Source organism: Artemia franciscana, chromosome 7 (genome assembly GCF_032884065.1).
Source record: "Artemia franciscana chromosome 7, ASM3288406v1, whole genome shotgun sequence".
Lineage (NCBI taxonomy): Eukaryota > Metazoa > Arthropoda > Branchiopoda > Anostraca > Artemiidae > Artemia > Artemia franciscana.
Window position 1 is genome coordinate 44,077,417 of NC_088869.1, and position 13,359 is coordinate 44,090,775.

Consider the following 13,359-nt stretch of genomic DNA (forward strand, 5'->3'; position numbering starts at 1 on the left):
CCTTGGGCAAAAAAGTTAAGATTTCATTTTAAGGTAAAAAAAAAACTCCATTTTTGGATTCTCTCTATGTGAGCCAGTAGCCGCGAATATGGTCTAACCCTAAGCAACAGAAACATCTATTGAGAATAGCCTCGGATCTAATTGTTTTTTGATGACAACCGAATTCCCCCGGAAACGATTTTTGACAGCGAAAATTTTCCTTCAAATTTGCATTCTGGGACGTTCGAACAATGTCCCAGTCGTCCAAGAAAGAACAAGTATTTTAAGTAATGACCTTTTACGATCTAGACATCCTCGTTCTGTCCGAGGTACGATGGCCTAGTTTAGGCCTCAAAAAGTTGCCAAGCGGATACATCATCTTATTCAGTGGACCAGAGTCAAGGAGAGAACATAGTGTTGCCCTTATGATGACGAGAAAAACCAGTCTATCCTTTTAAAGTGGCAGCCAGTTTTATCCAGAATTCTTACCGGTAGGTTTTCCAGCCATATTTCAAAACTGTCTGTGGTTATCTGTTACGCACCCCCAAATGAAGCAAGTGATGATGTAAAGGAAGAACTTTACAGAGTCCTGCAATCAGTTGCCAGTGATATACCTAGACATGACATAGCTTGTATTGTCGGTGATTTCAATGCAAAAATTAGTGATGACAACAAATACTGCCCCCAGTCATTGGGTTTCCATGGCCTCGGTTATTGGAACGAAAATGGCGAGCTTCTAATCGATTTTGCGCTCTCGAATAACCTAGTTATTTATGGGAGTTAGTTCCAATGCCATGATATCCACAAATATTCCAGGAGCTCTTCAGATGGCGTCACCAGAAATCAGATCGACCACTGCCTAGTCAGTCGCAACTGACACACTAGCCTATTGTACGCTCGTTCACATAGAGGAGATGTTGTAGGGTCAAATCACAACCTGATGATTGCCAAATTTAAAGTCAAATTGAAAAAAATGTTAAACAAGAACCCTATCCAAACCCACCTTTTGACTCGAACAAACTACTTCATAGCACAGTAAAAAAACTTCGTGATCAAACTTTTTAAAAGATTCAAATCACTCTCCGTGCCAGAAAATCCAGACCAAGAAGAACTGTGGGAACCGTGAAAAACCATCTCCATACGACGGTGACAGAAATAATGGGGTACAAGAAACGCCCTAAAGACCAATAGCTCTCTGACCGAACTTGGAATCTCATAAGGGAGAGGAAACTCGTAAAACAAACTCTTCTTCAAAGCAAAACACCAGGTCGTTTAATCTTGAAAATTGCACGCTACCCTGAAGCATACAAAGCCGTAAAGAAGAGCTCAAGGAATGACCACCGAGCTCTGATCGAAAACAAAGCTATACTTGCATAGGAAGCAGCCAAGAGAAGAGATTCTAGAACCCTATATCAGATAACAAGTAGCATCGTTGGAAAGAAGCGTGCCGTCAACAGCCCAGTTCGAGACCCATCGGGTGGACCCGTGATCGAACCAGCAGCAGTGAATGAGTTATTGGTATCCCACTTCGAAAGACTCTTCAATAGGCCACCGCCTGATGAGCCACTCGACATTCTTGTATCCTTCTCTCTACATTTTAGTGTGAATCCCACAAGTATTTTAGGGATTAAAGCAGCTGCCAAGAGATTGAACTCTGATAAATCCCCAGGAGAAGACCGTTTATCAGCAGAGATGATAAAGGTATCATTATATGATAAAGGTTGCAACACTAATAACATTCTGGATCGTCTTCTTCGCTACAATATGGGAAAAGGAAAGGGTATCAGTTAATTGGAAGCGCAGCATACTAATACGCCTGTTCAAAAAGGGTGATGCCAATATCCCAGGAAACTGGCGAGGAATAATCTTGGTTTCCGTCCCCGGTAAATTACTGTGTCGTGTTATTCTGAAGAGTATCCAAAATGAGCTTGAAAAGCAACTAAGGGACTAAAGATACGGGTTTCGCCTGAACTGTTCTTGCGCTGATATTCTTTGCGCCGATTTGCGCTGAAAAATAAGCCAACTTGGTCCAAAAATAAATTCAAGCAAAACCAAAACAACGGCGACTACTGATTCCCCACTTCATATCAGATGCGGAAATGAGGGATGCTTCCAAGGTACCTGAATGGAATTCAGGTACCTTGGAAGCATAGTGGAAAATACGGGATCAACATTCAAAAAAATAATGACCAGAATAGGTCAGGTGAACACCAACTTCAATAGGCTGAAGCGCATATGGAAGTCGAAAAATTACTCGATCCAGCTTAAGTTACGGCTGTTCAACATCAAAATCATCCCAGTCCTCCTTTACGTGGCCGAAACCTAGAGTTTGAACCATCAACAAAAGAAGAGAATCCTTGCATTTGAGAACAATTGTCTTCGAAGAATTTTAAATATTCAAAAATGTAAAAATCCGCAAACTTGCCAACCAGCGTCTTGCAACAGATATCATTAGAACTTGGAGGTAGAGATACTTATGCCACGTTCTCCGAATGAAGGACACTCAGATTCCAAAAGCCAATTTACATTGGCACCCAAACGGAAGTCAAAGACAGAGGTACCCAAACGGAAGTCGAAGACAGAGAACACCTCGGAACACTTTGCGTCGAACATATCTGTCTGATCTGCGCCATATCCATGCTTCTCTTCAACCGATTAGGGAGAAATATGCGCAGTTGCCCAATTCAGACAAGATTGGCGAAGTCTCGTGGATGCCCTGGGTGCCTCTGGCGGGTCTAAGGTAAATAAGAGAGTGCTCGCAATAGAAAGTAATTAAAGTAAGAAGTAATCAACAAAGTGGAAAATTGTCCTTGAATAGCTAAAAATATGTCATGACCGCCCCATGCTTACATATTAATTTTGAAAATGGCAGCTTTTCCGAACAGAATAATTCTATATATATGAGATTTTATATATATGATCATATTCTATGACATTAGAATATGAATTAAGAGGATTGAAGTGGAGGTCAGGGATAAAGCTGTCGGGAATCTCGAAGATGCACCTAGACGGCATAATAGTGAAATAATGTACTGGCTTGCTTATGAATTGAGAGGCCTGTCCTCTCAACTTGAGAGGCCTGTCCTAGGACAAGTTAATCTGGACTTGTCCTAGTTAAAGATAGGAATTGGGCAACAATTAGTGATAAGGAAAGAATTAAAAAGATATGGACATAACATTTTGAGAATGAGGTAAACTGAGGTGGAGTTGCAAGAAAAGATATAGAAAAAAAATGATAAAGTTTGTGATACCTTGGATGTAAAGGAGATTTTTTTTGGCGAGGAGCGATTTTTTTAATGTTGCTCCTTACTTTCAGTAGAAATAACTTGTTTTTTTTTATTTAATGTCTGATCGTTTTTTAAATGATACTGGGAAATCCGGAGCCCCCCTCTATAGAAATATCCCTTCCTCTATGACAACATCCTCCATGTAGAGATCCTCCCACGTTATCACCTCTCCCCGACCGCCCCACCAGAAAAAAAAATCCCTCCTGAAAACAGCTATATACTTCCAAATAAGGTAAGGTAAAGGTAAAGGTTACGGCATTAGACTTTACAGTCCGTACCGGCGGTGCTGATCTCCGTTTCTTGGCCCTTCAGCCAGGAAGTGCAATGGGGGGTTGGGGGCCAGCCATCCTGTGCTTTCGCACACCCTTCCTGTTTACCTTCCCCAGATTTCTCCAGGTACCCATTTAGAGCTGGGTCGACTCTGGCTAAGCTTACAGAGTCACGCCACTGACCCCCGTCCCAAACTGAAGAATTGGGTACACCGAGATTCGAACCCGCGTCCTGTCAGACAAGGGATCCCGAATCCAGTGCACCAACCCACTCGGCCAGGGCGTCTCCAAATAACCAATACTATATGTAAGCAATGGGCAAAGTACATAACTTGCAGTCCTTTCCCTGGGGATTGTGGGGGATTAAGTCATCCTCAAAGACATAATTATTAGATTTTCTACTTTGCTGGACAAAATAGCTATCTCAAATTTTTATCGGGAGACTTTGGAAAAAACGGGGGTGGAAGGGGGCCTATTTGCCCTCAAATTTTGGTCACTTTAAAAGGGCACCAAAATTTTTAATTTTCACTCAAATGAGCTCTCTCGTAATATTTTAGGACATCTGGATTGATACAGTCACCCCTGAAAAAAAAAAAAAACAAATAAACACGCATCCGTGATCTCTCTTATGACATTAAATGCAAAATTCCACAATTTTGTAGACAGGAGCTTGTAACCTCTTCCACAGGGTTTCTGATACGCTGAATCTGATGGTATGATTTTTATTTAGATTCTATCTCCTTTAAGTGGTGTTCCCCCCTTTTTCGAAAATAAGGTAAATTTTTCAGGCTCGTAAATTTTGATGGGTAAAACCAAACTTGATGAAAATTGTATATTTGGAATTAAAATAAAATCTAATTCTTCTGACGTATTAAATAAATAAAAAACAAGTTTTCTTAACTGAAAGTAAGGAGTGACATAAAATCTTAAAACGAACAGACATTACTCCGTATATGAAAGGGGCTTTTCCTACTCAACGCCCCGCTCTTTACGCTAAACTTTTACTCTTTCTCTTAACTTTACTTTTTAAAACAGTAAAAAAACTTCAGTTTTTTTTACTGTTTTAAAAAGTAAAACAGTGCGTTGAGGAGGAAAAGCTCCTTTCATATATGGAGTAATTTCTGTTTGTTTTAAGTTTTAATGTCGCTCCTTACTTTCAGTTAAGAAAACTTGTTTTTTATTTAATTTCTGAATGTTTTGAATTAATGCATGTTTTGATTTTCACTCTGCGCACATAAATATTAAAACAAAATTGTCATATTAATTTTTTTGGTTAAATGGCTTTCTCATAGTTTTTATCGGAAGATTTTGAGAAAAAAGGAGCAGGGGAGGAAACCTAGTTGCCCTCCAATTTTTTGATTACTTAAAAAGGCAACTAGAACTTTTAATTTTTTATAGAACGTTTTCATTAGTAAAAAAATATACGTAATTTACAAATTAACTTACGTAACAAACTTCTATATTCGTATGTTTTTATTACGTACATGAGGGGGTTCACCCCCTCGTCAGTACCTCGCTCTTTGCACTAAAGCATAATTTTTGTCCCAATCCCTTAAGAATGACGCCTGAATCACAAAAGGCCGTAGAATAAATAGTTGAAATTACTAAAAATACTTTAGCGTAAAGAGCGAGGTATTACGAGGAGGTGAACCCCTCATATGCGTATTAATTTCTGTTCGTTTTAAGTTTTAATGCTGCTCCTTACTTTCAGTTGAAAACACGTTTCTTATTTATTTTTGCATTGTTTTTTCAAATAAGGCTAGAAAATTGTGCGCCCCCTCTTCCCCAATGACATGTTCCTCAATGAAAAGATCCTCTCAAATAACCGCCCTCGACTTCTCCCCCCCCAAAAAAAAAAAGAGAAAAAAAATCCCCCTGAAAACGTCTGCACACTTCCCAATAACCATTACTATTTGTAAACACTGGTCAAAGTTTAAAACTTGAAGCCCCTCCCACGGGGCCTGTGGGGGAGTAAGTCGTCCCCAAACACATAGTTATTAGGTTTCTTGACTATGATGAATAAAATATCTATCTCTGAATTTTGATCCGGTGACTTTGGGGAAGAAATGAGCGTGGGAGGGGGCCTAGATGCCCTCCAATTTTTTGGTCACGTAAAAAAGGCACTAGAACTTTTAATTTGCGTTAGAATGAGTCGCTTCGCAACACTCTAGGACTACTGAATCGATACGATTACCCCTGGGAAAAAACAAAACAACAAATAAATACGCATCCGTGATCTGTCTTCTGGCAAAAAATGCAAAATTCTACGTTTTTGTAGATAGGAACTTTAAACTTCTACATTAGAGTTCTTTGATACGCTGAATCTAATGGTGTGATTTTCGTTAAGATTGTTTGACTTTTAGGGGGTGTTTCCCCCTATTTTCTAAAATCAGGCAAATTTTCTGAGGCTCGTAACTTTTGACGGGTATAACTATACTTGATGAAACTTATGTATTAAAATCAGCATTAAAATGCGATTAATATGATGTAACTATTGGTATCAAAATTCCATTTTTTAGAGTTTCGGTTACTATTCAGCCGGGTAGCTCCTTACTTACATTACGATACCACGAACTGTTTGATAATAGAAAAGTGCCGAGTTATCAAACACTTCGGTCCTCATTTTATAGATTATTAGCAAATGATAGAAATCTATCAACAAACGATTCTGTTGATAGAAGAGCTTTAGCGAAGGTCTCTTTCTGGTATGGTATATCAGATAAATATATTACAGTGATTAGTGCTATGTAGAAGAATATTACTGCTGTGGTCAAGGTAGGAAATGAGGTTAGCACTTGGTTTCGTATTAAATCAGGAGTTAAGCAGGGTTGTGTTCTAAACCCCTTAATGCGGATAATTTTCATTAATTTTGGCTGAAGGAGCAGAGGGAAGGGAATGGGAGAATAGGAATTAAATGGGGAGGAAAAATTTCTGTGGACATGGATTATGGTGATTATTTAAGCATCTTAGATGAAAGTGCTAGCAAAATGAATGAACTTTTAGAGGTCTTTGCGCCCTCAGGGTACTAAAATAGGCTTGAAAATTAATGTTTAGAAAACTAAGTCACTAAGGCTAGAAATGAGTGAAGATGAAAAGGTGAGGTTGGGTAACGAAAAGATTGATCAGGCTGATAGCTTCACTTACCTTGGTCGTATTATTAGTAAAGACGGTGGGAGCAGTGAAGACGTCAAAAGTAGAATGGCCAAGGCTCAGAGTGTTTTTTTCACAGTTGAAAATCTTTTGGAAGAATAGGAAGAAAAGTCTGCAAACCAAGATTAGAATTTTGTAAGCTACAGCGATTACAGTGGTCAAATATGGTTCTGAACCATGGGTGCTCCGTAAAGCAGATGAAGATTTGCTAGATATTTTCCAGAGAAATTGCCTACGGTTTGTTCTGGGTACGTGGCTTACTGACCGTATTTCAAACAGTAGGGTGTCGAAAAGTGCTGTTCAATCTTGTTTTCTGTGGCTGTAGTAAGAGATAGATTGAGATGGCTAGGGCATGTTCTGCGGATGGAAGATGACAGATTGCTAAGGACTGTCTTTTCAGCCAACCCTCTAGGGCTAAACAGAAAACAGTTTGCGGTTGGTTGGGATAGGATGATGCCATAAAGAGTGATTCAAGGGATTGCTAACTTCCCGAGAGGGAGTAAATAAGAAAGTTTTGAATGGATTAGGATGGAGGAGGAGCGTGCGTGGCTGTGTTGGTCTCAGGTGGCTTAGTGTTGCGGTAAGTTGTTAGTAATAGTATCTGTAGTAGCTTTTTTGAAAATTAGAAAAAAGTGGTTTTTACTTTTAGAAAAATAAATTTCTCATATTCCCTCTAAAATATCAATTGAGAATCGTACTTTGCGCAAATAAATATGGCTCAAAATGCTCCATGTTGGGAGCACGCCAACGTCTCGTTAAACAGCCATAGCAGTAGGTACTTGTATGCGATGAGTGTCATATCTGTCAATAATATTTTTATCTTCAAAGATATGATCATGTAGACTTACGAATCTAATGAAAGGCATTTGAACAATAAGAAATATACAACTACAATTAAGAAAATGAAATTATTATATATTTTTGTAGTTTCTACAAAAATTAGCCATGGAAGAAATGAATACAAAATGGGCAAATTGTATACTAAAGATCTTTTTACAATGCAGTGCTAGTTAGAAATGGTCGATGAAGATAAAACTTAGGACTAACAGCAATAAATTTCTACAATAATTGAAACTCAAAACGACCAGAAATCATAGTCAGCGCAATAGCGCTGCTTATGTAAAGAGCGGTAGGGGCACAAACTATTTTTTGTTTCGTTTGTTATTTTTTTTTAGACCAGGGTGCTTCATATAGAAGGAGATGTCGTTCATTCGATTGGAAATTGAGAGTTCTAGTGTCTTTTTGGATAGTCGGAAGTGATTGGAGGGTAACCATCTTCCCCATCATTTCCCCTCGAACATGTCATCAAAATTTGGAGATAGCCAATTGGTTCAGATTAGTTGAAAGGTCCAATAATTATGTCTTTGTGGCTGACGACCCCCCCACATCCCTATTTTAATCCCCTATTTTAAGGGCCAAAGTGATCGGAGGACAACTAGCCCCTATCTTCCCCAAATACCTGCGATGGAAGTTGTTTTCATATAGTATATGTTGTTGAGAAAGGTATGCATTTTTGAACTTTACCTTCGAAAAAGACAAAGAGCATTCAGATGGGTCTTTTGAAGAATATTGATGGCAGTGTTGAATTAAATCAAAACATGTTATGTATACACTGATTGTCAAAAGGGCGTAACTCAGGAATGACTGGGCATATTAATTTGGAACTTTCAGGAAATGACAAGGGAGATAATCAAAAAGTCAATATTTGTATGCTACCACTACTACTACAACTACCACCGCTACTACTGCTACCACACTACTTTTTTTTAAATTTTTATTGTTTTAAAAAGTAGAGTTGTGAAAAAGAGTCAAACTTTAGCGTAAAGAGCGAGCCGTTTAGGAGAGGACAACCCCTTTCATATAAAGAAAAATTTCTGTTCGTTTTAAGTTTTAATGTCGCTCCTTTCTTGCAGTTAAAAAACCTGTTTTTTTGCTATTTAATTTTGAAAAAAAATTACTGTTTGAATTAATTGGACCTTTTTATAGTGTCGACTGTTAGGATAAGCTTAGAAAGCATTTTACTTAGCGCTTTGTTTGCTTAATGGTTGTAAAGCATTTTATTTGGATAAGCTGTACACTTAGATTATTATGGAGGTTGTCAAACATTGCCCTAGCCATTAACTAGCTTTGATATTGCATTATAGAAATCAGGTGATCTTGCTTTTGTTAAATTTGCAGGATATCCTCTATGGCTCGCCAGAATTACTGACTCTAGAAGATTACATTTGGTGATTGGGAATATTTGGTATATTGCTATGGGTCTCAAAGTCAACAGAAGGTAGAGGAAATTAATTTTTGGCTTACTTCATTTCGAATCGAATAATGATGAAGCTTCGAAGGAAACTACGAAAAATATTAAACAAGCTTTTGAAGAATTGAATTTAATGCCCGATATCAACCTTGAAAGATTTCCACCGAATATGTGGGGATCAAGCTATCCCCAAAGGCATAGTTGCTGGACTTTTCAACTATGCTGAACAGAACGATTATTTCAAAATTTTGATCGGACAACTTTGAGGGAAAAAGCAGATGGGGGCTAGTTGCCATCCAATCATTTTTTTCACCTAAAAAGAGCACAGGAACTTTTGATTTAAATTCGTTCGAGCCCTCTCCCGTTCTCTCTTATGATTTGTTCGATACGATCATTCCTGGGAAAAACAAATAAATCAACCCGGATCCGTTATCGGTCTTCTGGCAAAAAAAAAACACAACAACAACAAACAAACAAAATTCCACACTTTTACGGATGGAAGCTTGAAGTCTCTACTCCAGGATTCTCTGACATGCTGAATCTGATGATTCAGCCGAATCATTAGATTCAGCATGTTTGATTTCCATTTGGATTTCTTGACTTTTTGGAAGTATTCACCTCCCCCATTTTTCTGAATCAGACACATTCATTCTAGTTCAAAAAAACATTCTCTAGTTCGTAATTTTTGATATGTAAAACTAAACTTAACAAATCTCATATTTTAAAATCAGAGTAATAAGCCAATTCTTTTGATATGTCTATTGATTTCAAAATTCCGTTCTTTAGACTTTCGGTTGCTATTGAGTCGCGTTGCTCCTTAAGTTCGGAACCACAAACTGTTTGATGGTTCGAATTATTAACACTATATCAAATAAAAACAACTTAGAAACAATAGGGAATTTTTTTCCCACTATAGCTCTCAGAGTATTCAAATTCTGGTTATTCCAAGAGAAAGGTCTAGCTAGATATATCCTTCAGTTGTGCGTCCTGTTATATAGAATACCCTTGCTGACTGTTCGAGAATGCAACTTGTTCGGTACCTCCAAAATGGGTTACAATAAGTTTATTGCGACCCCTATGATTTTTAAGCTAACTATTTTTACAAATTTATGTTTATTATTATTTTTTGGGGGCTCTAATGTAGCTTAGTTTTTTCTAAGTGATTAGAAAAAATTCTTATATATCACTGGAACCTGTTTTATTTACTGTTAACGACTTAGGCTTCAACAGTATTCGTATCTTCCCCCTCTTCTACAGGCTATTGAGCGTTTGTGGGGATACGTGCCTTGTATTTGTTGAGGGATTTTTTTTTCTTAATATATCTTAACTTTGTTTGAATGGTATAAGACATTTTTTTTAACAATTTAAAAGTGAGCCCTTCAAACACTTTAGTAGCTCTGGGTTTAAGTTCTGGTGATTTCAATTTAAATGGAAAGGAAAGCAAGGTATCACATTTCTTTACTTTGCTTTCAAGGACCTTGCTTGGTCCTTGAACAATTTACCCTTGGATATAAAACAGAAAAATTGTACACACCTTCCCATCTCTATAGTAAAGGATTAGTGTGCTGGTGTCTAGAACTTATAAAATATTGATAGTTTCAAATAACATTTTATTTCTCTCAGTAACTACATTGTCCAAAGAATTAGTCCCAATTTATAAAGACTGCGAGAACAGCTTTTAATTCATTCTCAGAAGAAAAAAATAGCGAAATAGGAATTGAAGAAAAAAGTTTTTTATTTGTCCTTTACTTGAATCAGAACACATGTTTCAATGGGAGAATAGAGTCTAATAACATAGCGTTTAGATACTACATCAAAAATTAAAGTTGGGTGGGGCCTAAAGCTTCCTTGTGTATCCACGAGCTACAAGCCCAAGAAATTTGGTTTAAAATTGATGGTTGAGATAATAAGTCAAGGACCTTGTAAAATGCTAAACTATTTAATTGGGTCAGCAATTCTGCTAATGGTAATTATCAAACTTTTTTTGTGAATCATAGAATTGGCTGTTGTACAAGCATCCAAGAAATAAAGTAGTAATGGGATGTTTAACTATAGAAAAGCAGTCACTATAGAGAGAAAAGTCGGTTGGGCTAATTTGGGGTATGGCTATAGCAGGCACGTATGCAGGATTTTTTTCAGGGGGAGGGGAGGAACCACGGAGTATCTAGATTTTTGTTTGAGGGGTGGGGTTGAAAAAACTGTAACAAAACAAAAAAACTTTAACAAAAAAAACATAACAAAGATTTGTTGACACGTATTATTGTTACTTTTGCACGAGTTGGATAAAAATTATGGGTGGGTAGGGGCTCAAACGGGGTAACCGCACTGAACATAGCTCTAGAAGGAACAAATGAAAAATGAAAATTTGAATGAGAAGTACCCATAATTTGGGAAAAGCTTAGGGTATCATGGTGGGGCCAACTTGCGACCCATCGCTCTGCAAGTGTTTCTACATTAGAGGCACAGTAGATAGAGAGATAAGCAGTCTAAAAACTTTTGTTCAAGTAGCTTAGAATCGGGATATTACATAATTTCAGATAGTTTTTTGTGTAAAAAAATTATAGTGTTTGTCTAAGCACGTAACGTTTTTAAACTAGGTCGGGAAGCACCATATTCCTATTAAAGGGTTTGTGTTGCTAGGGGGAAGATCATTAGAATATCAACTTTGCAGAATCTTAGAAAATTCAAGAACAAGTTTTTTTGGAACTAGTGAATCAATTAAAGAAAAGGACGTAGAAACTGGCACACGGTGTGATCAACTTCCAAATTGACAACATTTTCGTGTTTCGTTTTTCCTCCCTTGGCTTGAAATGAGTTATTAAGTCAAGTCTATCTTAACCCATCTCTCTAGATGGTTCTTGGGGGTTTACCCCCTATGAAAATACCCCCTCTCCGGAAAATACGCCCTGAAAATATCCTCCTGTGGAAAATATCCTCCTGCTGAAAATACTTCCCTTAGGGAACACACCCCCACGGTAAATATCCCATGCAGAAAAACCCCTCCCGCAGAAAATACCCCCTAGAATCCCCTTGGGAAATCCTCCTTGGAAAATAAAGTTTTCCTCCCTTTGTTTAAAATGAGGTATAAAGTTTAGTCTACCTTGACCCATCTCTCTGGATGGTTCTAAGCGTTTGCCCCCTGCGTAAAATGCCCCCTCCCTGTAAAATATATCCCCTACAGGAAATATTCCCCACAGAAAATAAAATCCCCTCGGTAAATACCCCCCCGCAGAAAATGCTCCTCCCCCAAGAAAATACCCCCCTGCAGAAAATTTCCCTCCGTGGAACATTCCTCCCCGGAAAATAAACGCCGTGGAAAATGAGATTTTCCAAATTGTAGGATTTCATTTGTGTTTTTTTAGTTTCGTTGAGAAGAGCTATGGAAAGAGGAAAAAAATGGAATTTACCCAACATAAGCATCTTAAAAACTTGGAGTAAAACTACCACAAATCACCATTATTAAATAAATGAAATAAAAAAAGAACAGAAATTACAATAGATAACTTAGTCAAACACAAAATGAGCAAAAATTCAAAGGAGTAGGGCTGACAACCCCCATGCCTTTTCAAGACCAGAACATAAGTTGCACTTTTCTAAAAAAAAAAAAACAACAACAACAAATAACCGTGTACTGTCTAACATACATATTGTAATATTTTTTCATTATAGTCTTAATGCTTCTTTATTTATTTAAGTCAAAAAAGTGAAAACATATAAAATGTGTTTTGTTTTAAATAATTCAGTAATTATGTTCTGGCCTTGAGAAGGTGTGGGGGTTGCCATCCCTACTAAAGTTAATTTTTTCACGTTTTGAGTTTGACTCAGTTATTTATTGTAATTTCTGTCCGTTTTGGGTTTCACTTATTTATTGACGGGGATTTAGGGTAGTTTTACAATTGGAAAATTATTTGAACTGTAAGCGACTAAATAAAAAAAACAAATTTTTCAACTGAAAGTTAGGAGCAACGTCAAAACTTAAAACGAACAGGAGGGGGATTTACATAGGAGGGGGTTGTCGCTTTCTCGTCTATACCTCCATCTCATGGTCGCAGAAACTTCGGAGCATTCTCATTAGAACAAAAATTGAGAGTTCTAGTCCTTTTTTAAGGTCCAACGGGATTGGAGACCAGCCAGCCGCGTGGGGGGAGCTGTCCAGAGAGTATTTTTCGCGGCGGTATTTTAATGTTGGGGGTATTTTCTGCGGTGATTATTTCCTGGGAAAATTTCCGTGGGGGGTATTTTCTGCGGGGCAGGGGATATTTTTTCGGGGGTATTTTCTGCGGGGGGTGGTAATTATCTGGAGGTATTTTCCCAGAGAGGATAAACGGCGGTCACCTCCCTGGATACGTTCGTGGGTTAAAGACACAATGAATAGAGGGATAAAAACTGTCGTCCAAGTAGCTTAGAATCGGGATATTATATA

At 37.8% G+C, this 13,359-nt stretch overlaps 1 protein-coding gene across 1 annotated transcript in view; it reads right to left on the bottom strand.

The window, feature by feature from the left end:
* LOC136029701 (uncharacterized) overlaps positions 1-13,359 on the bottom strand; it is a 95,609-nt gene that overhangs the window by 52,327 nt on the left and 29,923 nt on the right. The window contains exon 4 of the mRNA XM_065708205.1: positions 1,428-1,736. Within this exon, the coding sequence (XP_065564277.1) occupies positions 1,428-1,736 (309 nt within the window). The remainder of the gene's footprint in view (positions 1-1,427; positions 1,737-13,359) is intronic.